At 42.2% G+C, this 26626-nt stretch overlaps 1 protein-coding gene across 2 annotated transcripts; it reads right to left on the bottom strand.

Annotated features, from left to right (window-relative positions):
- Positions 1-21769: 21769 nt before the first annotated feature.
- hccsb (holocytochrome c synthase b) lies at positions 21770-25320 on the bottom strand. Of its 2 annotated transcripts, none has more exons than XM_086305304.1 (8): positions 25191-25320; positions 24593-24707; positions 23844-23891; positions 23633-23724; positions 23078-23226; positions 22755-22874; positions 22586-22672; positions 21770-22368 (listed from the first exon to the last, which is right to left on the bottom strand). In XM_086305304.1, exons 2-8 carry the CDS (start codon positions 24699-24701, stop codon positions 22170-22172), a joined length of 804 nt encoding a protein of 267 aa, XP_086161430.1. In that variant the 5' UTR covers positions 24702-24707; positions 25191-25320; the 3' UTR covers positions 21770-22169. The 2 variants fall into 2 exon arrangements, with proteins under 2 accessions (XP_086161430.1, XP_086161431.1); XM_086305305.1 differs by having other exon boundaries at positions 24593-24711; positions 25191-25309.
- Positions 25321-26626: the final 1306 nt, after the last annotated feature.

Below are 26626 nucleotides of genomic sequence, written 5' to 3'. Positions count from 1 at the left end.
GATGCTGATCTGACATCATGAGTAGTGCACAGGTGTACCTCAGACTGCCCACAACAAAAGGCCACCCTGGAATGTGCAGTTTTGTCTCACAGCAAAATGCCACAGATGCCACAAGCAATGAGGGAGCGTGCAATTGGCATGCTGACAGCAGGAATGTCAACCAGATCTGTCGCCCGTGCATTGAATGTTCATTTCTCAACCATAAGCCGTCTCCACAGGCGTTTCAGAGAATATGGCAGCACATCCAACCGGCCTCACAACCGCAGACCTCGTGTAACCACACCAGCCCAGGACCTCCACATCCAGCAGGTTCACCTCCAAGATCGTCTGAGACCAGCCACCCAGACAGCTGCTGGAACAATTGGTTTGCACAACCAAACAATTTCTGCACAAACTGTCAGAAACCGTCTCAGGGACGCTCAACTGCATGCCCGTCGTCCTCATCGGGGTCTTGACCTGACTCCAGCTCGTCGCCGTAACAGACTTGTGTGGGCAAATGCTCACATTCGATGGCGTCTGGCACGTTGGAGAGGTGTGCGCTTCACGGATGAATCATGGTTCACATTGTTCAGGGCAGATGGCAGCTGAGAATGTCCCAGTTCTTGCATGGCCAGCATACTCACCGGACATGTCACCCATTGAGCATGTTCGGGATGTGCTTGACCGGCGTATACGACAGCGTGTACCAGTTCCCACGAATATCCAACAACCTCGCACAGCCATTGAAGTGGAGTGGACCAACATTCCACAGGCCACAATTGACAATCTGATAGACTCCATGCGACGATGTGTTGCACTGCATGAGGCAAATGGTGGTCACACCAGATACTGACCGGTTCTGGGTCCCCAGACCCCCAATAGCGCAAAAAACTGCACATTCCAGGGTGGCCTTTTGTTGTGGGCAGTCTGAGGTACACCTGTGCACTACTCATGATGTCAGATCAGCATCCTGATGTGGCACACCTGTGAGGTGGGATGGATTATCTCAATATAGCAGATGTGCTCACTACCACACATTTGGACTGATTTGTGACCACTGTTTGGGAGGGATGGTTATATTGTGTATCTGGAATGAATTTTAGGTCTCTACGTCCATCCCATGGGGAATGGGAGCAGTAACAAAGGTGTTGCATTTATATTTTTGTTGAGTGTAGTTGTCATGGTTTCCTTTCTTCTCTTATTTGTTGTGTGTGATCAGGACAATTCTGAAGAAGATGGGCCTGCAGGGGAAAGTCACCCCCTTGCAGGCCAGAGGACATGAGATAAGTTTAAAAAATACAAAGTACGTATGTGTGTTATCAAGAAGATAATTCTTAAGAACACAAGTTAATAAATGTGCAATTACTAAGAGTTGTTGTGGTGTTTTTATTTGCCTGCTGTCATCTTTGATTTCCTCTGCCTTTAGGATTGCAAGTATCCAGGCTCAGGAGAGGGGGTCAGTGGAAGCCCACTGCTGTGCTTGGCCCTGGTTTGCCCTCATGGATGAGGTGATAGGACAGATGCCTTCCACTAAGCCTCCTGTCCTAATGTCCTCTCTCCCTGAGGACACCCCAGGCCCAAGCACAGCAGTGTGTGACCAAAACGACAGCGATGACGAAGAGGATCAGCCACCTACGACAGGGAGAAAGAGGAAAAGAGATGATGAGCTGCTAGACCTCATCAGAGAGGACATGAGGCAGCAAAGAGAGGCTGAGGAGAGGAGAGTAGGGAGAGGATGGACCGACTGTTTTCACTTCTAGAAAGATCAGTTCCCAAATGAGTTATGTACTGAGAAATGTATTTATTTGAATATATTTGTTATGTGTTGCATTGGTTTGAAGGTTTTATGGTATTAATAAATTGATTCAAACAAACAGTAATTGTCACTGAACTCAATTTGATTCACAGGCATTTTTAACATGTAAGAACATAACGCTAACGTTGAACAATATTACATGGATATTTATTTGATAGCAATAAAGTAATTAATATTAATATTTCAAATACACAGCATGTAAAGATGAAAAACAATATTTACAGTTGTTCACACAGGATTAACCTGAGTGACCTGATCCTGGACGGTTTCTTTTACAACTGTAATAGATTACAGGAAGTCTCTGGCAGTGTCGCTGAAGATCAGACGTGGATGGTGCTGCAACTGAAACCTGAGGTTTGTCTTTTCTGGTCAGCGAGTGGAGAATCACACAGAGTGGTCTGCAAAGAGAGCTTTAAGATCCTCCCACTGTCCACTGCATCGTCCATCCACAGGGTTTGCAGGGCTCACTCGTGGCTGCCACACCACTAAGATGTTTTCAGAAATATGCAAGCAGGAGATGGTGGATGCTGTATTATTAGTATAATACTTGTAACTCTGTAGCAGACAACAGTTTGATAAAGTGCTGTGTAAAAACAAACAAAAGATTAGATTCTATAAGTTTCAAAGATATTTAGTTTATATATGTTATATGAGACAGTTCATGTGTAAGAATGACCGATATGCCAAAAAATGATCGTCTGCCAAAAACTGATTTCCGGTTTTTGCCCTAAACTGATTGCTCGTTTTTAACCTGCTATGAATAACTTCTTGTTCTGTAATACGTGAAACATATGTCAGATGTTTCCCTCATTAATGATATCAAGTCACTCTGAGCCACCAGCAACATTCCTGTAACAGGTAGAAGCTGCAACCAGTTTTTGGCACTGACTTTATTTATCCAGTTTACAAACAATCTTGTTGACATTGCAAATTTATTTTTTAAGAGTAATCTGGCCAAGAGGACAGCAGACAGCAAAACAAATATATCAGCTGTACCTACATTAGAACCAGAGTTATAAAGATACTTGAACAACAGGTAATTATTATATATATAAAACCCCTTTGTAAACCATGTTCACCGAAGTCTATTTACCAACATACATAAAGATATTACACACGGAAACATTGGAAATCAGTTTTGGCAGGCGAACACTTTTTGGCACAACACCGGCAATAATTCAATTATCGTGTAATTAGCTGAGTAATTCCTAAATGCGTGTAGATTAAAGGAAATTATTTTACCTGGACACGATTGTCTCTGATGAGCCTAAGGTACAAAACGTGCGGCCGACGACGATAAGGTTTTTCTAGCTCCTCGAGAATTAAAATTGTCCAAACAACTGAGCGACATTTCTGGGTCCATTTTAAAGTTTTCGCACTGTGGTGCTAGCGACGGAAAAACACGCAAGTAAGGGCGGAGTTGAAGGCTAGGAGGCTGTCCACAGCCCATCTGTTATGTTGGATACTCATTGTTTGTTCAATAAAGTTTCTATGGAGAAAAAAAGGGGGCTGTCCACAGCTGCTCACTTCCTGACTACCCGTCTGTCTAAGGACACTGCCTTGTGATGTAGGTAGGTAGTGTCCTTATGAGCATCCTTCCCCTGAATTCGGACACAGCCTCCCTCTTAGAGCAACCAAGAAGAGGAAGTAAACAGGAAATGAAGCAATACAGGTAACCCACCAGGAAGTGAGGTTATTAGCATTAACATTTTTAACTCTTTTTACTGTTCTTTTTAACTTAAATACATAGAAATGAATTAATTTAAAGCAAACATTAAATATAAATGACATAAATGCCTTTGAGGCATCACAGACAGTAAATGCTTTTTATTATGTGCAATAAACATGACACTAAGGTGACAGTTTAGGGTGGCCTTAGGTCTGATGTCGGCTCAGGTTTTTTCTTCTGTGGCTTTGTGGTCACTTCACTCGTCACCTTGGCAACCACCTATACCATCCATCAGACCTACATAAAGGTGGACTAAACCCAGATGGTTTTAGACTGAGTGAAGGTCTCCAGGTCCTGCTGTTCAAAGATGGACCAGTCATGATACACTATAGTTGCTCACTGTCCAACTTGTACATTTATATTTCATCTAAAATGCAATTGTCTCTGACAGGACCCAAAAATTATTATGTAATTGGATAATAAGGGCCCAAAACTCGAGGTAAAATTGTAGAAAATAAAAATTTCCCCAGAGGTAACCAAGAGGTAACAGTAGTGTAATACCTTTTATACAGACTTTAAATAGTGATAATTCAATTTCAGTTCAATTTATCTATATAGCACTCTTCATGGGATAAAAACCACAAAGTGCTTCACAGTAATATAAAAACAGAAATATATAAAATACATGAAAAATCAAACATACAGCACATATCTAATTAAAAGCCAATCTAAATAAATGAGTCTTAAGCTGCTTTTTAAAAGAATAAATACAATCAAGGCAACGTAATGATGGAGGGAGAGCATTCCACAGCCTGGGGGCCTGCTATAAAGATTTATCACCTCTTGTCTTAAAACATGTTTGTGGGACTACCAACAGCCTTTGATTAGATCATCTCAGGATGCGAGAGGGAGCGTGGGGTTCTAAAAGATCAATAATGCAGGCAGGGCATCGCATCACAATTCAAAGCTTTAAAAGTCAGTACTAAGATTTTAAAATGAATTCTGAAATGTACTGGAAGCCAGTGTAATGAACGTAACACTGGTGTAACGTGCTCTCTTTTTCATGTCTTAGTTAAAAGCCTTGCAGCAGCATTCTGGACTAACTGGAGACGGTCAAGATTCCTTTTGCTCAAACAAAGAAAAAGACTGTCACAGTAATCTAAGTGACATGAAGCTGCCTCCACCAGTGTGTGAATGTGAGAGTGAATGAATAGTGGCATTGTAAAGCGCTTTGGGTGCCTTGAAAAGCGCTATATAAATCCAATCCATTATAAATATTATACTCTGGGTATTTACTTGGATACATCTGTGGTATTTTCTGTGTAATAAATTTTCTATTTAATTCATGGCTATTAATTAATTACATATTAATTAATTAATAGCCATGTTAATAACCTTTTACGAAACCTAAAGAACAATACCCTCTTTCACAGCATATTTAATATCTGCATGACAATACATAAGATAGTAAAAGTGGTCATGGGATACATATTTAAAATCTCCACTACACAAAAATACGATGTCATCCATACTCTCCCGCATATCCATTACAGGGTTGTGGGGGGCTGCACCGTCTTCATCACTAACTGACCTCTAACGATCCAAAGATCCAGCCTCTCCTGCAGCAAGGAGCACCAAACAAGCATGATTGCGTACTGACATTTTTTTTGAAAGAATAAAAATGTTAAAAGAAGCATGATGTGATTGGCAGTTCTTTGAGCAACAATTTCACAGATACAGACTGTCTTATTTAGAAACAAACAAACAATCAAAAAAACACTTTTTGTGTAAACAGTAAAATAAAGAAAATCTTTTGTCTTTTCTGCCCAAAATAACATATTGGACTACTTAAAGTCTAAATAAATCTGAGCTACTGATAACTACTCTGTTAGTAGTGTAAGTGAACAGCAGTGTTGGTCAAGTTACTTGAAAAAAGTAATCAGTAACTAATTACTGATTACTTCCCCAAAAAAAGTAATCCCGTTACTTTACTGATTACTTATTTTCAAAAGTAATTAATTACTTAGTTACTTTTTAAAAACACGATTTACAACCTGAAGAGGTGATAAAGCGATATATCTTTCAGCCCAATATTACTTTTTCTGCATAATCCATCATACAAAATGTAATCAAATGGAAAAGTCTCTTTTTTTTTAACTTGTTTTATCAGTTTTAATCTTTTAACTTTATGCATCAAGAAAAGATTTAATTATATGCAACGTTCTCTGACTTGAATAAATTAGTTTAACATTTAAACCTATTTTCTGCACATTCCAGCACATAAAATAAAATATTTTTTGTGTTTACACTCAGTCTTTCAAATAGATGCAAGTAAAACACAGCAGAAAATAAATAAAGTCAAAGACTCAGCGGTCCTGTTGCTCTATTTTCACCTGTAAAGCAGGAGTGGGGTAGGCGGAGGTTTACCCTGGTGCAGGTGTGCCGCGGTCAGTGGAAGGATACGGCAGTGTCTCTGTGAGTTTCCCATTACGTGGTAGCTACTCGGTGCTTGCTTGGAAGTTTAGGGGTTTTTTTCGCTGTAAAAAGAAGTTTTCTTCCCACGCACAACGGACACTAATGTTTTTGTCACTTTTTATGGAATCAAACTCAAAGTAAGGTCAGTAATTTTTGCAATAGTAATCCCTTACTTTACTAGTTACTTGAAAAAAGTAATCAGATTACAAGTAACGCGTTACTGCCCATCTCTGGTGAACAGTATTTGGTTTAAATTAATAAGTACAAGAAATACAACCCTAAATATAACTTCAGTTAAAAAAGAAAAGAAAAAATCCAAAGGTTTTACTTACCTTGCAATCCTACAACAATAACTGGAATCTGGATTTGATTTCAAAAATGTGTGTTACAGTCAACTGTTTTATGCAAGCATGGATCTGTGAGGGAGGCCAAAAAGGAGGCAGGTGGAGCTCCAGTTCTTTTTTGTCTTTATCCAAGGAACAAAAAAGGAAGTGTGGGCTCCCAGTAGCAGCAGTCTGCCACCTACTGGTAAACGTAAACGCACTTTTTATTCTCATGACATGGTCACGTTTAACCAAAAAAACAAAAAACAAAAAACTCTAATGCATTTCAGTATGCAACCTTTCATTAAGCTGTGAAAAAGTTAAAATCAAATGTATTTCTATAGCACATTTAAAACAGCGGCAGCTGACCAAAGTGCTGTGCATCTAAAAAACATAGGAAAGGATGATCAGATTTAGGAAAGGAAATATAAAATGAGAAACCCTGAGAAAGAAATAACACAAATAGAATAAGTCAGAACTCCTTCTGATTGCCAGAGAATTAAAGTGGGTTTCCAAACGGGTTTGAAAATGTGTACTGATGTGGAGGGGCAGTTTGTGTCACAGTCTAGGAGCAGCCACAGTAAAGGTTGTCCTCTATGCTTTAGTCTGGACCTCAGGACAGCTGGGATCATTTGGCCTTTAATGATCTTGAAGGTGTGTACAATTTCAAAAGATGAGAAAGATACGAAGGTGCTGTTCCACGCAATGCCTTAAAAATAAATAATAAAATCTTGAAATCAGTTCAAAATCAGACTGGCAGCCAGTGTGAGGATGGTGTGGGAGTTAAACACTGGACGTTCCTATTGTGATTATTTATTTATTTATTATTATTTTATACCAATGGCAAGCTTCCAACAAGGATGAGGCTGTAATATTCCATCCATCACCATCATTGATGCAGGTGGCCTGTGGTCTATTCCAAAGGCTTGTAATATAGTTTGGATGCTATTATGGAAGTCTGGGTAGTGTCCAGATAGATATAATTATTGATCCCTGTTGTGGAAATCACCTATACATTTGTGTACACCACCTAAAACCATCACACAGGACACACTTTCACTCTGCTTGCATCTTAGGCATGATTTTGGTCACACCAATTTGGCAACCTATGTGTTTTCTGAGATTTGTAGGCTTGAGGAATAAATGAAACTGGGCAATAGTGCAATGCCAATGGTAGTAATGGAGTAATTAGCGAAACCAGAGCACATGTGACATGGTCATGGGTTTTTGACTTTTTCATTCTTTGGAGTTATGAGATGTTTAGACCGAAGAGAAAAATGTACGCTCTCTGTATCATATTTTAGAAGTAAAAAGCGAACCCTTAGTTTCAGTGCATTTTGTGTAATTCCCGATTTACATTTCCCTGTCTTATTTGGACAAGTTTGTGAAAAAAAACTCAAATGGAGAAAAATGGAGGGCAGTAATGAAAGAGAGAGAAGAGGAGATGAAGAGTGCAAGACGTTAATGAGACAGCAAAGAAGCAGGAACGGTGAAAAAAAGGAAACAAACTGTTGATCTACCCCTGTACAGGAAGTATGGTTCAGCACTCTGATTAAAATGTTCTCATCTCTGATCCTCTGGGTATCACCGAGCAGCCAGTGCAGACTTCAGATGGAGCCGATTTGGGTGAGGGGACTCGCCAGCTCCGACTAACTTGATACTGGATACCCATGTGAAGCTGTGACGTCCAGTAGGAGAGGATTGAGAAAGAGTGACCAGGTGGAGTTTAAAAGGATATCTGGGGTTCTTCCCTTTTGTCTTGTCTGTCTTGTGAGTTGAGCAGTTCAGAAGATGGGATCTAAGAGCTTCACAGTCGAAATTCCAGCAGAGATGCTAGAAAGGGAACTGCACTCCAACCTGTGAACCTTTGAATTGATTTTGTAATTTTTGGCTCTCATCTGCTCATTTTTGCCGTCATCCATTCTCCACCCTCTCATCACCAAGGATAAGAACAAAATCAGCCTTAGCTCAGAGTCGGTCAGTTAGATAAGTATAGTTTAAGTGATTTTATTATTGTTTTGTGATTGTTACCATTCAATTTTTCTTTAGCTTTGCTATTGCTAAATTTCTTTAATAAATAACGGTGTGCTGGGCGTGGACGAGCTGGCCGTGCTAGTCAAGTAGGACATGGATTGGATGGCGGCGTGGCAGCTGCAGGACCAGACGAGGCGGAACCAGACCAGGCAGGACCAGACGGCGCCATGGCAGCCGCAGGCAATGGAGCAGGCGATGGCGCTGCAGGCAACGCTGTGGAAGCCGCAGGTGGAGGATCTGGTGGTGCTGATGGGCGCACTGATGGTTGGATGAACTCCCCGGAGCCTCCAACAGAGGCGGATGGCTGAACAGGCCCCTCAGATCCTCCAGCAAAGACAGAAGATGGCTGGAGCGGCACCTCGGACCCTCCAGCAAAGACAGATGACTGAACGAGCCCATCGGACCCTGCAGCAGAGGCAGAAGACGGCTGAATGGGTCCCTTGGACCCTCCAGCAAAACAGACTGCTCAAGCGCCCCCTCGGACCATCCAGCAGGAACAGATGCAGAACCAGCAGGTGCGGAGTGATGAAAAACCAGCAAAACCATTGCTCTGTAGATACTAGATAGTAAACACATATCAAGTTTCCACAAAATGGGAACTGCAGTCATTATTTCACATCAACATTTGAAAACATTTTTTCTCTTTAGGACAGCGATCCACCTGCACCCTTCAAAATCAAAATTGAAGAATTGCTCTTGGCTGAACCGCTCACTCTGATCTGGTGTTCACTATAGGGCTGTTTTCCATGGTTGGTGTTGATGGTGACTGAGGCTCTGCTTGCTGCTGAGCTGAACTTTCATGCTGGTTTTCCAGATCAGCTGCTGGTTTTAAGGGTGCTGGTAAAACTTAACGCCCATCAAGTGCCGTCGGTTGCAACACATGGTCTGTCCCTCGCTGGTGTGGATTATAAAAGAGTGGTCAGTCTCTGCAGCCAGTTTCCAGTTTCCAGTCCTATGCTGGAAACAAATTTGGTCCCCTTGCTACAGCTTTGGTAGTGGTGTGACGTTCCCATTGTAGTATTGCCTTTGGTGTTCTTGCTTTTCTATCGTTTTAGTTTGTACCACTGTCTGACTTATGATGCAGGGTCTTAGCTGATATCTGGTGACTGGAAGCACTGATCATAGGTGTCGGCTTATTAGGAGCTGTACTGGTGATTTACACTCATCAAATGGCGTGTTCCTTTGCTCTAAAAGAGACAGGTAGGGATCCTCGTCCTGGGCATGAGCTTTATCCAGAACTGATTTGGCTGTTCTGACTGTTCTTTCAGCAAAACCATTGCTCTGTAGATACTATTCAATTCAATTCAATTCAATTTTATTTATATAGCGCCGAATCACAACAAAAGTCGCCTCAAGGTGCTTCATAGATACAGAGAAAAACCCAACAATCATATGACCCCCTATGAGCAGCACTTTGGCAACAGTGGGAAGGAAAAACTCCCTTTTAACAGGAAGAAACCTCCGGCAGAACCAGGCTCAGGGAGGGGCGGGGCCATCTGCTGTGACCGGTTGGGGTGAGAGAAGGAAGACAGGATAAAGACATGCTGTGGAAGAGAGACAGAGGTTAATAACAGATATGATTCAATGCAGAGAGGTCTGTTAACACATAGTGAGTGAGAAAGGTGACTGGAAAGGAAAAACTCAATGCATCATGGGAATCCCCGGCAGCCTATGTCTATTGCAGCATAACTAAGGGAGGATTCAGGATCACCTGGTCCAGCCCTAACTATATGCTTTAGCAAAAAGGAAAGTTTGAAGCCTGATCTTAAAAGTAGAGATAGTGTCTGTCTCCTGACTCAATTAAACTAAGATGGCGAAGGGCATTACACAGCAGTTGTTTTGTTTGACAGCCCTATTAAAGATTAATATCAGTCTGTACGTGCTCCAGATAGCTTTTCTTCAAATTCTTTAACTCTCATTTGCTTTTGCAACTTTGTACTTTTCTGTTACTCGCAGCAATAACTCCACCTCATTGTTAGTCTATTTCAAAAACTCGGTGCTTTTCCTCGACATTTTGCCGTGACGTTTCAAAGACGCACAAAGTAAATAAACAGCAGACAGAAATGAGGCAGGTTGCATACGCAGTACTGGAACATAAGCGTTTTCGGCCGTTTCAATGTGGACGCATAACTCTGTGAAAATGACTGAAAACGATAGTGTGGACGCGGAGCGTTTTCAGACAAAAACGCAGTTTTCAGATTTATCCGGACGAGTGTGGACGTAGCCTGAGTCTCTTTATTACTGATGAAATAACATAGTCTGACCAGCTTCCCTGTAGCTTATGAGCAATTTTATTTTCACCTCCTTTCTTTTACAAGTTTCCTCAATCACAAGAAAGCTAGTTGGGTCAAGAAAGCAGACAAACAGCCTGACTATTACACTGAAGACTAGCTGGCTGAGAGCTATCAGGTTTAATTATTAGACTCTTAGGTCTGATGACCTTTATCTCTTCCCTGCCATTCATCCGTGCCTTTTTCTTAATGAAAACATGGCTCCTGAGCCCATTTTGGATCTATCTGTAGCAGAGGAGTCTTAGCTTGCCAACACAGCTGATGATCAATAACCTGCAGAGAAGACGAGCAAACCCCAGACTGTCAAGGCTTAATTGGAAGGAATAAAACTGCAGAAAGAGTAGAGCTGTACTTTTAACAGTCAGACTAGTAATCTTTGCAGAGAGAAAAGCCACAGGGTCACAAGATGAGGTGTGGGTGCACGCAGTGAATCAGGGATTGGACAGAAAATTATGTCGAAGACTAAGTGCTCACTAAAGGTTACCGACTGTAGCTCAGAGGGTTTGGACTCGGAGAGAGACGTTTTTATTGGTTGAAATGCACTGCCTATTGAATTGTCGAGTCTTAATACTGGCTTCTATGGAAAGCTAAATATGTGATTAATGCAACTTTGAAACCTTGTAATATCTTAGAAACACATCACTCAAGCACACATTCTTGGGACCTTCGCAGAGGAGTTGAAGCTGTTATACCTACAAAGGGCCAAAATCACTTAAACCCTATGGATTAAGAATAGTATGTGCAGAGGCTAAGCCTACGCTTGAAGCCACTGAGATGTTCGATGGCGTGGGTGACGCGGTACCACTATTATAAATGAAACTTGGTCCAGTAACTCCAGCTGAACTTCTCTTGTCTGTTTAACACCTTGATTACTCTGAACTGGTTGCATTTGTTGTTCAACAGTTCTCTTAGTAACCAGTAGAAGTGTGGAGAGGCCTCAGAACCATCTCGGGGGGGATGTGAGGTGGGCAAATGAACTGAATCATTTCTTTAACAGATTTGATTCACCCATGAGGCAGTCTTCAACATCGGCTGCAGACTCACCCACCCCCACTACTGCTGCTCCACCTCAGACACTTCACACCTCCTCTCCTCACCCTGCTCACTCCCCCCCACCCCCAACAACAGCATCCAATACACACTCAACACAAGGCTCCAGCCTGCCTCTCTCAACTACCCAGGTTAGGAGGGAACTGAGGAGGATTAAAGCCAGGAAAGCTGTGGGTCCAGATGGCATCAGCTCAAGAGTGGTCAGGTCCTGTGCAGACCAACTGTGTGGGGTGATTGAGCACCTCTTCAACCTGAGCCTGAGGCTGGGAAGAGTCCCACAGCTCTGGAAAACCTCCTGTGTTGTACCAGTGCCAAAGACTTCACGCCCCAAGGACCTCAACAGCTACAGGCCGGTGGCTCTGACATCCCACCTGATGAAGACCCTGGAGCGGTTGGTCCTGGCTCAGCTTCGGCGCCTAACAAGCTCATCACTGGACCCACTTCAGTTTGCCTACCAACCTGGCATTGGAGCGGATGATGCCGTCATTCACCTCCTAGATCGTTCCCTCTCTCACCTGGAGATTCTCACTGTGAGAATCATGTTCTTTGATTTCTCCAGTGCCTTCAACACCATTCTTCCCATGGTCCTGAAGGACAAGCTGGAGAACTCTGGAGTGGACCACCACCTCACTACATGGATACTGGACTACCTCACCGACTGACCACAGTATGTGAGGACTCAGGGCTGTGTGTCGGACAGGGTCGTCTGCAGTACGGGGGCCCCACAGGGAACGGTTCTGGCTCCGTTCCTCTTCACCATCTACACTGCAGACTTCTCCCACAGCTCCACCCAGTGCTTCCTGCAGAAGTTCTCAGACGACTCTGCAATAGTCGGCCTCATCACTGATGGGGACAACAGGGAGTACAGAGAACTGACCCAAGACTTTGTGGACTGGTGCCAGCTGAACTACCTCCAGATCAATGCCAGTAAAACCAAGGAGCTGGTGGTAGACTTCCACAGGCACAAACATCCTCTACTGCAACCACTGAACATCCAAGGTATGGACATCGAGGCTGTGAACAGCTACAGGTACCTTGGTGTTCATCTGAACAATAAACTGGACTGGACTCATAATTCAGACGCCCTCTACAGGCAAGGGCAGAGCAGGCTGTACCTGCTGTGGAGACTCAGGTCGTTTGGAGTGGAGGGCCCACTCCTGAAGACCTTCTATGACTCTGTTGTGGCTTCTGCTATCTTTTATGGCGTGGTCTGCTGGGGCGGCAGCATCTCTGCTGGGGACTGGAAGAGACTGAACAGGGTGATCCGAAGGGCCAGCTCTGTTCTAGGATGCCCTCTGGACCCAGTGGAGGTGGTGAGTGACAGGAGAACGGTTGCTAAGCTGTCATCCCTGTTGGACAACATCTCCCACCCCATGCAGCAGACTGTGACAGCACTGAGCAGCTCCTTCAGTGGGAGACTGCGGCACCCACGGTGTGGGACGGAGAGATTTCACAGGTCTTTCTTCCCCACTGCTGTCAGACTCTATGTTACGGCCCTAGCTGGGCCTCCTGATACTGCCCTTGTGTGGGCGTGGTGTTTTTCTCCACCTCCTCCTCTCTTGCTCCACCCCTCTGTCTCTCTCTTGCTCTTCTCTCTCCCCAGTACACAGCTGCTGCTCATTGGCCTCATTTGCCACCTGGGCCCAGTCAGCAATCACCTCTCTGAGGTTATATAGGGCTTTGGAGTTGACGTCACGCCGCAATGCATTGTGGGAGCACAGCTCCATTTTCGGGGTCTACGAATCAAAACAAACACACGACGACGACAAGAATCATGCTTAAAAGCAGCTCAAAAGAAAACGGACGGTATAGAGACCGATTGCGTCCAGAGGCGAAGCAGCGTTACTTGAAAAAAAAATAGATTGCATCGCAAATCTGGACCCATATGAAATACGGCAGTGGAGTAAAGACCCAGATGACTTACCGCCACTGTCCTACCCCGATATCTTCACGTATCTTGTTTGTGGAGTAAGCGCTTACACAGCGAACCAGTTTCGTAATTACAAGTCACTGGAGGCGCACATCCAATTTACAAATGGCTGGGTGCAAGATTTGGCTATTTTCAAGCCGCCAAACTCTGAGTACGTCGTCAAAGTAAGTCAGCTGGAGTGCACCGAGTGAAATAGCCATTTTCCACCCCCCACCATAATTAATTTTACACATTTATCATTTAACTGCTAAAATATCGTTAACATATTATATGCCCATAATTGTAAAGTACATGCAAATTAACACATTGATAATCGGGTAAATTATTAACGCCAATTTGTGTCCTTCCTGTCTCATTTCATTTATTGTCTTTACATCAACCAATCAAGTCACTCCATTCTATGTTTGATCACAATTTCTATAACTTCCGAGACGATGATATTATTCAGCTATAAAGTGTGATGTGAACATATTTAGAACTTACCGGAATGAAAATGTCTTGAGCACACCAACTGATATCTGGAGACGTAACAGAACTTGATATCAGCTCGTCTCACGGCTGCTATCCAGGCTAGACGCCTTCGTTTGGTAACATCCGATACATGAGCTCCTTCATGTTGCTTCCAGGTTGGGAAAGCATAAAAAGACAATCGAAACTTATTTCCGTGCCGGTCGTAAGATCGAACATTGCAGCCGACCACACAGCAAGTATGAACCATGGCTATGCTTTCGCTCCTTACTTAGACCCCCAAAATGGCGGATCGGGCCAAAATCCTTTCCACGCCTACCCCCGTGACATCACGCTCCAAAGCCCTATAAGCTGGGGATGGGCTGGATGTGGGAGGGTGGCTTTCTCTGGTGTCGCTGCGTTGAGTGCTAGGTGTGTGATCGTCCTGCCTACGGTGTGGAGTGGTAGGAGCAGTGGGAGAGGCTTCTGGTGGTTTTCCTCTGTGCTGGTCAGTGTGTGATACTGGTCTAGGTGTGGAAAAGGCCTGCTGTGTGTGACCAGCCCCACCGTGCGTGGCTCTTTGTGAGTAGTTCTTAACTGAGCAGTGGTTTTCCTTAAGTTTTGGTGGCCTCCATTATTTTGTTTGGCCTGCCTAGTTATTGCTAATAGTGGCGTTGCTGTCTTTTTCTGTTGAAGCCTTATAGTTGTTTTCTTTGTTGAAGTGGTCACCATCTCTTTGGGTTGGCCTGTCTGATTTATCATTAAAGCAGCGTTACTGTCTCTTTTTGCTGTTACTGTTTATATGAATATTGAGGCAATTGATTATAATAAAGATATTTTGTGTTAAATACCTCTGCCTGGTGTTCTTTTCATTTCAACCCGAATCCAACTGTTACCGTCCCCCACCCTCTTTGCCTAGCTTTCATGTGGGGACGTAACACTCTACAACAAAGACTCCAACTGATCAAACACACACATCCACACATGTGCAATAGCAATAACACTAAGTTTACAGGGAGTGCAGAATTATCAGGCAAGTTGTATTTTTGAGGAATAATTTTATTATTGAACAACAACCATGTTCTCAATGAACCCAAAAAACTCATTAATATCAAAGCTGAATGTTTTTGGAAGTAGTTTTTAGTTTGTTTTTAGTTTTAGCTATTTTAGGGGGATATCTGTGTGTGCAGGTGACTATTACTGTGCATAATTATTAGGCAACTTAACAAAAAACAAATATATACCCATTTCAATTATTTATTTTTACCAGTGAAACCAATATAACATCTCCACATTCACAAATATACATTTCTGACATTCAAAAACAAAACAAAAACAAATCAGCGACCAATATAGCCACCTTTCTTTGCAAGGACACTCAAAAGCCTGCCATCCATGGATTCTGTCAGTGTTTTGATCTGTTCACCATCAACATTGCGTGCAGCAGCAACCACAGCCTCCCAGACACTGTTCAGAGAGGTGTACTGTTTTCCCTCCTTGTAAATCTCACATTTGATGATGGACCACAGGTTCTCAATGGGGTTCAGATCAGGTGAACAAGGAGGCCATGTCATTAGTTTTTCTTCTTTTATACCCTTTCTTGCCAGCCACGCTGTGGAGTACTTGGACGCGTGTGATGGAGCATTGTCCTGCATGAAAATCATGTTTTTCTTGAAGGATGCAGACTTCTTCCTGTACCACTGCTTGAAGAAGGTGTCTTCCAGAAACTGGCAGTAGGACTGGGAGTTGAGCTTGACTCCATCCTCAACCCGAAAAGGCCCCACAAGCTCATCTTTGATGATACCAGCCCAAACCAGTACTCCACCTCCACCTTGCTGGCGTCTGAGTGGGACTGGAGCTCTCTGCCCTTTACCAATCCAGCCACGGGCCCATCCATCTGGCCCATCAAGACTCACTCTCATTTCATCAGTCCATAAAACCTTAGAAAAACCAGTCTTGAGATATTTCTTGGCCCAGTCTTGACGTTTCAGCTTGCGTGTCTTGTTCAGTGGTGGTCGTCTTTCAGCCTTTCTTACCTTGGCCATGTCTCTGAGTATTGCACACCTTGTGCTTTTGGGCACTCCAGTGATGTTGCAGCTCTGAAATATGGCCAAACTGGTGGCAAGTGGCATCTTGGCAGCTGCACGCTTGACTTTTCTCAGTTCATGGGCAGTTATTTTGCGCCTTGGGTTTTCCACACGCTTCTTGCGACCCTGTTGACTATTTTGAATGAAACACTTGATTGTTCGATGATCACGCTTCAGAAGCTTTCCAATTTTGAGACTGCTGCATCCCTCTGCAAGATATCTCACTATTTTTGACTTTTCTGAGCCTGTCAAGTCCTTCTTTTGACCCATTTTGCCAAAGGAAAGGACGTTGCCTAATAATTATGCCCACCTGATATAGGGTGTTGATGTCATTAGACCACACCCCTTCTCATTACAGAGCTGCACATCACCTAATATGCTTAATTGGTAGTAGGCTTTCGAGCCTATACAGCTTGGAGTAAGACAACATGCATGAAGAGGATGATGTGGACAAAATACTCATTTGCCTAATAATTCTGCACTCCCTGTAATACTCTTTTCTGGCATCATTGTATTGTACCCATATTGTATATAGCATTTGTATTGTATTTTATTCTATTTGATTTGATTGTATATAGTATTTTATTCTATTGTGTGCAGTATCTTATTGATATCTTATTCCAGTGTTTTTTGTCTTGTTTTTTTGTTTTGTTTTTGTTGTTTCTAATTTTTCTATGTAGCTTTGCACTGTCCACTGCCGTAACAAAACAAATTTCCCACATGTGGGACTAATAAAGGTTATCTTATCTTAACGTCATTTACCATGAATCACAAACAGCTCGTTCCTTCCAACCAGCAACACCTGACTTGTGTGTGTCTACCTTGAACACCGTACCATAAAACATACCATACTGTAAAAGCACAAAAAGTGACCCTTAGCGGCACACATAAGGTAACAACACAAAAACTGGATCCTACAGTATGTCACTAAAGTTCATGTGTGCTTGAAGGCACATAAGCAAATACCTCTGCCAGTGTAACCACTCCACATAAGCCCTTGGCCTGACGTCACTGCTGTGCAACGCTACCTAGCCGACTGTTGTCACTTTGCTGTGTTTTATATCTTGTTCGTACCTACTTATGTTTGAACAACTAATAAAAAAACAAACTACAGCACCTAAAACACAAACTGAAATATGAAAAATGCACAGATCAGCATACTTCTTGTGGTGTGTGTGTGTTAGACAGAGAGAGAGTGTGTGTGCCTGTGTATGTGCCTTTGTCATGAAATGTACTTGAAAATGTGGTTGCGCGCCGCTAGAGTCTGGCAACCCAGGTATGAGCTAAGAACAGGGTCCCAGGGCCCCACGCGCCAAAGAACTGCCCCCGCCAGCACGGAAAAGGTCCAAGCCACCCCAAACCAACAAGCAGCAGTATCCCAGAGAGAGGGGCACCCATCCCCTCCATGACCATGTCCCACATGGTTCAGCACACATGAATGTCCCAACCCACTGTGACCTACGTGACCCATAACCCTCCCTCACAACCCTACATGAGTGAGTGATGTGTTATCTGAGGTAAGGGAGTATAAAAAAGACATAAGACAAGCATCCAACAACACCTTAACATTTCAAAATGTTGGAGTCTAGTGATTTAAACCAAGTAAGACAGGGTTTATTAGGGATCTCTCACAATCTATAAAAACAATAACTTTGGTAAAACTTGCTTCTAGAAGGAAGTTCATGGTAAAAACTGAGTTTATTTTCATCCTCATCAAACCATTTACTGAGTACTCGCCTCCTGCGATTGAGAACATTATCATCGTAGAAGAGACCGTTCTCATCAGGATATAAATGTTTCATCAATAACCTCTAAAACAGGACTGTCGAGTAGAAGACAAAATCAGAACACCAAAGGGTCCAAATCATACCAGTGGATGGTTTTACATAATATGAAACCTGCAGTGAAATCATTAATAAGTCTATTTTTGTCCCTTTGTCAGAGATACCTTGGTCTTGCTCTCTGATGTCAGACGATGCAAACCTGTTGAGGTTTTAAACATGTTCGAGAAATAAAAACTAAAGAGTTTAACATTTTTAATAGACTGCCAGCACAAAGTCTGCGTTGCTTTAAAGCTCCACTGAGATGTGTTTATGCAAAACTTACCTATGCTCCTGCAACATGTTTCCACAGAGAAATTAGACACACACAAACATGCAGGGGAATCTCTCGTGTGTGTGCACAGGTTATTGCACACTGATGTAAGAATTTCTGTGTGGAGTACACACCGTCCATTTAGTGACAAAGTGAACACAACTACATGCACACACACACACTCAATGGGACACAGATGGTCCAGTGGTGTTTAAAGAAGTCCATCTAAATGTAATCCTTAACATAATCTCTCTCCCCACTTTGTGTGGAAAGACATGAATGCTGACGAGGACTTCCCATTCCTCTGAAGGTACCTGCTTGTCTCTTATTCTGCACAAAACAGCTCTTTGTCTATGTAATATTATTGTATTCATTATAATATATTATATATAAATGTACCTGTCAACTGGTTACTTACATAATCACATGAATGTAGGGACTTACAGCACAAGCATGCTCCCAGCCTTTTGTAAGACTGTTGCATATTATTATATAAAATGTATTTTTCATCCATTATGTTTACAAATCTCAAGAAGTCACATCGAAGAGAAACCACACCATGTCAGATGTTTAAACAAGGAAGGTTTATTCCTCAAAATGTATTAATCAAATAGACATTAAAAAAATAAATAAAATAAAACCACCCAAAAAAAACTACATGTTCAATGCACCACAGTGGTAGCCTGGTGTCACACAGAATTATCACTGATATTAAACAGAGGCTGCCAACTCAGCTCTCTCCTGTGGCCAATCACAACAAAGCACTTTATTTTAAAGTTGTAGATTTAAGCTGTGCTTCATATTTTTGGCCACCAGATGTCACTAAAGAGGACTGGGTTGAAAAGCTTTGAGTAATTAACCTGTTTTCAACCCAAGCTTCATTTGCCCATCACTACTTCATTTATAAAGCACTTGAAAAATAAAAATGTCACAATAACACCAAATATGGCTGTAGCTCAAGAGGGAGAATAATCAGAAGGCTGGTGGTTCGCTCTCTGGCTGCCCCAGTCTGTGTGCCAAGTATTCATGGGCGAGACACTAATGCCAGGTTGCTCTCCGATGAATGTGTGTGAGGATGCTTATAAAGCAATTAAAGCATAGTGTGTGGCATGTTTTATAAAGTGCTTTGAGTGCTCTGGGAGAGTTGAAAAGTGCTATAGAGTCAGTCCATTTACCAAAAGACAAACAGACCAGAAGGGAAAAGATATAGAAGCACAAACGAGTTGTAGTTAAAAGTAAAACAATAAACCTCTCTTATGCTCCCGCTCCTGCAAAAATAAAACAAAACAAAACATCCACCCTTCTCTTACAGGCTGGGTGAATTGTTTGTCGACATTTACTAATCCTAAGGTTGGTGCAGTCTTTGTCTCAGTATCAAGTCAGTCAAAACTTTTAGTCCACATCGTCAGTCCATCACAGTCCAGTCACACACATTCATTCACACACATCCATGCCAGATATTGCTGACAGTGGAGTCTCACGCGCAACTTACTTACTTTGAATCACCTTGTTGTTGAATTGTGCTATATAAATAAACTTGCCTTGCCTTATTCGAGTATCCATCATCAGCAAGATGACGTCATCAACAATTCTTTATGATTTTGGACTGGATTGACTCGGTGCAATCCTTTTAGACTCAGGACTTACCATCTCATGTGGTCAGTGTCCAATAGAAGTGAACTTCTCCAAAGCCCATTATAATCCTGGAGAAGCACACTTTACAACTGTTCCCAGTAAGAATATTTCATAGCACTTTCAATTTCAATTTTTGAGTATATGAGAGCTGATTGTTAAATCATGAACTCACAAAGTATCACCACCGGTGGATCGCACCCAGGGCTGCACTGGGACAAAAAATCGTCCCGACTAGAGACCGACCCACCAGGTATTATAGGAAAAACCATAAAGCCTTTGAATGAAAACAAACGCTGTTGTCACAGTGATGTGCACTGTCTTGTTGGTATATATGCATCAGTCTGTACATCATGTAAGCATACTTCTTGCTTAGGTTATCTGCCTTAGATACCGAAATAGTATTTTAATTTACATCCGAGTCATAAAGAGAGAATATTTACAACTATAGAAGCAATTGAAACAATCACATAATCCAAAATAAGAAAACAAACAAAACCTACAAACCTACAAACAAAACAAAACAAAAAAACAAACAAAAACGGATGTGTTGGTAGGGGGTGATCCTATAAATATATGCTCTCATACATCACAGTTATTGGTTTGTAAAAATAAATCTGGCCTATGAGGCGTGATATATTTGACCCAGTTTTCCCAGTATGATGTAAATTTCTCCAGCTTGTGGTTAACAGAAGCTGTTATCTTTTCCATGTTATAGATTTCCATCCATGTACTTATGTTTGGGCTCTCCGGGGATAACCATTTTCTGGTGATACTCTTTTTACAGGCCACCAGTAGAATATTTACTAAATGTTTATCATATTTAGGCCATTCCTGAGGTATATATCCAAAGAACATAGTCTTACTCTCGAGGGGTATTTCGCATTTAAAGATATCCTGTAAGGCATTATGTATTTCTCTCCAATAATCCCTCAAGATAGAGCAGTCCCAGAAAATGTGGTAGTGATTTGCACTTTGATTTCCACAGTTCCTCCAACAAGCAGGGGGGTTATCATCATAATGAGACTTCTGAGAAGGTGTTATAAAGTATCTAATTAGGCACTTCCAGCCGAATTCCCTCCACTTTCGTGAGCTGGTACACATCCACTGATATCTCCATATTGCCGTCCATTCTTCCTCTAATATTTTTATCCCTCCTTCCTTCTCCCATTTTGTTCTAATATATGAAGTCGAATGTGGTTTCAAATCCATTAGACCCTTATAGAGACATGATACAATTCTATCAATAGTTTCTGAGTTATAGCTTTTTATAAACACTTCCAAGCGTGTGTTTGTCATTGTTACGTTTCTCATCTTCGTGTCAGCATAGTGCCTTAACCAGAGCAGTTTCATGTCGGTTACACTTTGACATACATTTTAAAAAAATGTCTTTTCCTGTCGTTGTGCATCTATTTAATGTTCAATATTTCCTCTCCACAGATGAAGATGGTCAGCTGTGCAGTGTCCATCATGTCTGTACTTTCATCCACAGCCGAGTATGCAGTGAAGTTTTTGCTTCTTTCACACAACTGTGTTCTTAAATCAGTGGTAGTGATGTGCGATACCACTGAATTTCTTTCCGATCTGATACCAAGTAATATTCAGGGTGGTATCGACGATACTGATCCGATACTTTGTACAAAAACTTATTTTATTTATTGGATCTCAAATTATAGCGTCATAATGATTACAGGACATCAGTCAACCATGTCCATGTCACTGAAATCTCCAGCTTTAGGTTCAGTGTAGCTCATTAGGCTTGCTTCATGGCCTTTTCTCTGAGACCTCCACACCACAACCCACAGGACCAGCTGCTAATACCCTGGTTTCAAACACCAGGTCCTGCCAGTTCACAGGAGGGGACTGAATTCATTCTGGACAGGTAGTTTAACCTCTCTGGCCCATAAAAATGGTTTAATTAAATACGCAGTGTTTACAAACAAAACACAGAAAAGGTGATTTATTAAAACACAACATATGAACTTTCCTAGATTTCTGGTTTATGACCATTAGCCAATAAAGGAATATTGGCAGGTTTTAAAGCTTGTCTCAATGTCCCAACTGAGAAAAATAAACATTTAAACTTTCTGTTGCTAGATGAGGTTCAAATTACCTAGAGTCAGGTAGCTGTAAGCAAGCAAGCAGTTAAATTTAAGCGCAAGTCAATAGATTTCATAGACACACAGGGTCTTGTATGACCTGTTGGACAAACTCTTCTACATCCAATCATCTTTTACGAGGTCTGATTCGTTTCTTTTTTCAGCATCACACAAGTTACAAAGAGCAGAAATGGGTAACAACAGTTTTTGAAAATTTGCGACTCAAATATGAGCCAGAGTCCTTCAGGAAGTCCAGCGCCACCAGGCCACCTTCATACGGTCCCACACAGCTTCTAAAGAGTCAAAAGCAGGTCGCACGTCCAGGGTGGAGAACTGGTAGGTGTCCTTGTTGATTTCTCCATCATAATAGTCAATGATGTAGCGCACCTCCTTCCCACAGCGGTCAACGATCCAGTCGTGACGGTCAAATGGCAGCTCGTAGCTGCAGAGAGACAAACTCAATTAGTCACCAGGATCTTCCCCAACATGAGGTTTACATGCATCATGTTTTAATGGACCGCTGCATGGGTTGCTTTGCGCGGCATGTCCGCATTTCCCTGATTTCATTATAGCGGACCAGCAGCTGGCAATGCAGACCCAAACGAGAAACATAACACAGCCAAAATTATTAAATGTGCATCAGGATGTTTCATTCTCACCCCATCCAGTGTCGGAGGCGGGCCCTGGGGGAGTACTCTTTAGCCTTCCCACCGAATCTCCTCAGAGTTGGTCCACATGGACATTCACTATACGAGGTAAATGTTCATCAGTTAAGGCTCAATTCTCTGACCAACAGGCAGCTCGCTGCAAACGATCGTACGCACTCACCGAGCATGCAGAGCCTCCCACTTCAGGATCTCTTGCCAGGCCTGCTCATTGTTCTGATTGTGGATTTTAATGATGTTGGTCATGTCACCTTTGCTGAGGTCATCATCTCGCCAGCGCCACCTGCAGCACAGGATCGAACAAAGGAAACAGTGTCTTTAGCAGATATTTCTCCATCACTGTGCTACTGCAATAATTAAAGCTACCGATATGTGAAATCCAAGCATTTTTAAAAACACTGACTTTGAGGTTCAATGAGACACTAAATAGAAGTTCATAGTTTCCAATATGGTAGCCTGAAGTAGTCTTAACACCAGCCAACTGACCCCTTCCTCAGCATGGCGTTCCAGAACATCTGCTCCGACGGGTACACCCAGTTCTTCTCTGTGTCGTGACGTGGGATAGTGGACTCCTCTCTTCTGATAGAGAGTTCAAAGGGCTGGTCTGGAGCTGGCGTTTGGTTGGGAGGAGGCATCTGCACGTGTGGAAAAAGATAAATTATAGTCTGAGCCATGACCTTAAAACATAGAAAAGATGTCAGGCATGACAGCCATAAGTCCTCCAGGAGAGAACATGGTCAGTGCAGCATACATGTGTTTCATACCTGTGGTCAAGTGTTGAAACAACTGAAAAGCTCGCATAACAAAGCTGCTTCTCTTTTGTTGTGCTTGGTGTTGTTGGGAAGTAACACTAACATGTTGTTGTCAGCTGGCTGAATACACGAGCACACAAACTAGAGCCACCGCAGACAACAACAGTGCGTGGCAGCAAACGAGGCCAGTGTATCAGAACTAAAACGAATTAAGGATCAGGCAACCGTAGCTTAAAACATAAAAGTTACTTCTAAAATAAAGCCTCTTTGCTCCAAGCTGCACAGGTACCATATTTGCTGGATCGATGTCGCCCTTCGTGACTGCTGCAGCTCTCATGGGACACTCCACAAAGTTGTACGCCTGATCCTGGTGGGCCGGACCTGCAGGAGAACACGTGCGAGCCACAGGTTTGATCATTTCATTAAAACAACCATCTGAACATAGAAATGTGTTGCAGTGCAGGCAAGCCACAGGCTATCCTTTAGACTGAAGTCCCTACCTTTTTCAGCCTGAGCTTGATGCATGGGACATTGTGAAGGCGGAGATGCTAAGAAAAACACAAATACACAACCACAGTCAAGATATAATTCAACATCATTCAGTAAAACTTGTACAGTTTATGATAACAGTGAAGAATGAGAGCTAATGACCTATGTAATACCATGAAATGCAGTTTTCTGTGGGAGTAAAACACTATCTGTGTGCACAGGACCTTCTCTCTGACACAAGCCGTTTCTTTTCTTAATTGCTCGAGTTAAGGGTGTCACAATATACTAACATTTATGATAAACCTGTTATCTTCCTCATACAATGGAAGAAATTCACTTTCCACGAACCCCCCACTGAGCTCTGGAGTCTGTGCAGGAAAGATCGCGCCATTTATTCACTGTTTTGTTGCAACTTCTCTGCTTTCTAAGCATTCAGCCTGATGCTAGCTGCTCTGCCACAGCTTGGCTTACAGCAGCTTGTCGATATGGATTTCACTGTATTCAGACAGTTTTTTGAGTATTTGTTTTTACATATTAACAGCCACTGATGCCTCTTTAGAGTGATTATCAGATTTTCCATTCCTGGCTTGTCGACATTCGTCAGAGTATTTTATAAATGTGCAGTTAGTAGCAATAAAAAATATCTGTTTCACAAATCGCATGCCATCTTCACCTTGCACTTACAAAGGAGAATTTGGAAGAAGAAATTCGGCCCAGCATTTCACGCTATGACATCCTGACTGTAATGAAACTACAGTACCTCTGACAGGCTGAGCTTCCTCCTGCACTGGGCAGCGCTGAGCAGAGACGGTCTTCATAGCCTCAGCTTTGACTACAGAGGGCTCTGCTGTGGACCAGGAGGATCCCATGTTAGCCTGTCTGACAGGGGAACAAATACACCCAGGACATTAGGATTTAAACACGAAAAAGGCAAAGATCATCTGTGGACACTCAGCCGTAACACAGCTGGGCTAATGCTGTGATCAGTGGGCTGTGTAGGTCGTGTGTTTATTTAATACTGTCGTTATATCGCTAACTCTGACTGATGTCGCCCTCGGTAACCTCAGGTTTAGCTGTAGTGCAACTAACCGGGTCAAAACTAGCCTCCGCCCGGTTATCCTAATATCACTAGCATCATGTTACAGCCCACTTCCACGCCGCTCTCGTGTTCGAGTTATTCGGCTTTTCAAATAAGACTTAACAACAACACAGAGTAAAAACACAGCAGGTATGGTTGTGGCCCTGACGTTACCCAGCAGCCACTGTTAGCGGATGTGTGGACTTAATTCAAACAGCGTATTACGAAGATATTCAGCTGTAGTTTCGTCACATAATGAACAGCAGGTTAAATCACTGACCTGTGAGAGACGACAGCAGCGCGGCGGTCTCTCGGAGCGTTTCAATGTCAACGTGCAGGACAGTTGTGCTCAGCGCGTGCTGTACGTATGCCCACAGCGTCACGACGCTTTGATAGGATGTTGAAAGACGTGACCCGGAAGTTACTGCGGGATCTTTTTTCTCGTTGAACGCACTTCAAACATTACAGAATTCAATGTCGGGGGGTTAAAAACGCAGGCTGGGGTTGAATCAGCAGAAGAATTGCTTTTATATTATGGGACTGTTGTATAGTTTTAAAATATTGTCTGGTTTCATTCATAAAGCATTGAAAAGACGGTTTTGCGTTAGAAAATTTGGATTCATGTCTTTGAAATTTAACCAGTAAAATGAGTAAATTAATGAAATAAAATTCGTTTTGCCTATTGATAGGGTAATCAGAAAAGCCAGATAATATTTTTTCATAACACAGAGAGAAGTCAGAATAGATAAAAGAAACAACAAAAGTGCAAAAATCGTGTTAGAAAAGAGAAGTGCATAAGCAGCACAAAGATAAGTGTGAACTATCTTCTTTCTGACAGCCACAAAATGAACACTGGACATCAGTCTTTTTTATATTATACAAGAAAAGTTCGGGTGGGGTAAAAATGATGAATTAATTTAAAAGATGTTTGCTTTACGGCCACTGGGACACCAGTTCTGTCTTTCTGAAAAAGAGTTCATATGTCACGGTTGTTTTTCCTCTTTAAGGTGAAAACAGATCTGGTAACAGCAGGATCCAGTTGTAGAGGAGTCAGATCATTAACAACAGAATTTCTGTACAGTCTTAAAACACCAGTAGGGATAGCATCAAACACTATGGCATATTCCTTTGGTGGAACAGGAAGACCATATACACTCAAAAATTCAGAGTAAGAAATGAAACCTAAATTTGGATTAAGACGTTGCAAAACAAGACGAATCCCATGAATAAACCAGTCGCCTAAAAATAAAGACTTGTGTTTGTATAAAATGTCTCTGTTGTTCCAAATATCATATCTGTGTGGAGAAAAGTTGTGTTTATAAAGCAGCAACTGTTTCTGTTTCTGTTTATTAAATTAGGACAGTTTTAAGGAGATTTTATAAATGTTGTAGTTACAAAGTAAAACAAGGTCAACACCACCATTGTTTTCACCAACTTGATGTTGTGTTCCTGAGAAATTTCTTGATCCAGTTTATTTTAAACACACTGTTTATTGTAGAAAAGTCAAGTTTACGGAACCATGTTGGTTTGAGTTTGATACAACTGATCTCTTAGTATAATCTATTCTATTCTTCCATATAAAGTTATAAAGGAGTCTGTCAATATCCACCAGGGTTTCTTTATTTACATCAAGAGACAAAGCTCCATCGAGATAATCCCTCCGCTCTGGTGATAAAACTCTGGAGACAAGTATTTAGTTTATCTTGTGTTTTATGC

This window comes from Aulonocara sp. 'chitande type north' Nkhata Bay, linkage group LG9 (genome assembly GCF_057382095.1).
Source record: "Aulonocara sp. 'chitande type north' Nkhata Bay isolate Kocher_YH1m ecotype deep benthic linkage group LG9, A_spYH_male_GT1.1, whole genome shotgun sequence".
NCBI classification, from domain to species: Eukaryota; Metazoa; Chordata; class Actinopteri; order Cichliformes; family Cichlidae; genus Aulonocara; species Aulonocara sp. 'chitande type north' Nkhata Bay.
The sequence above is the reverse complement of the archived record's forward strand: the minus strand, read 5'-3'. Positions and strand labels throughout refer to the sequence as shown.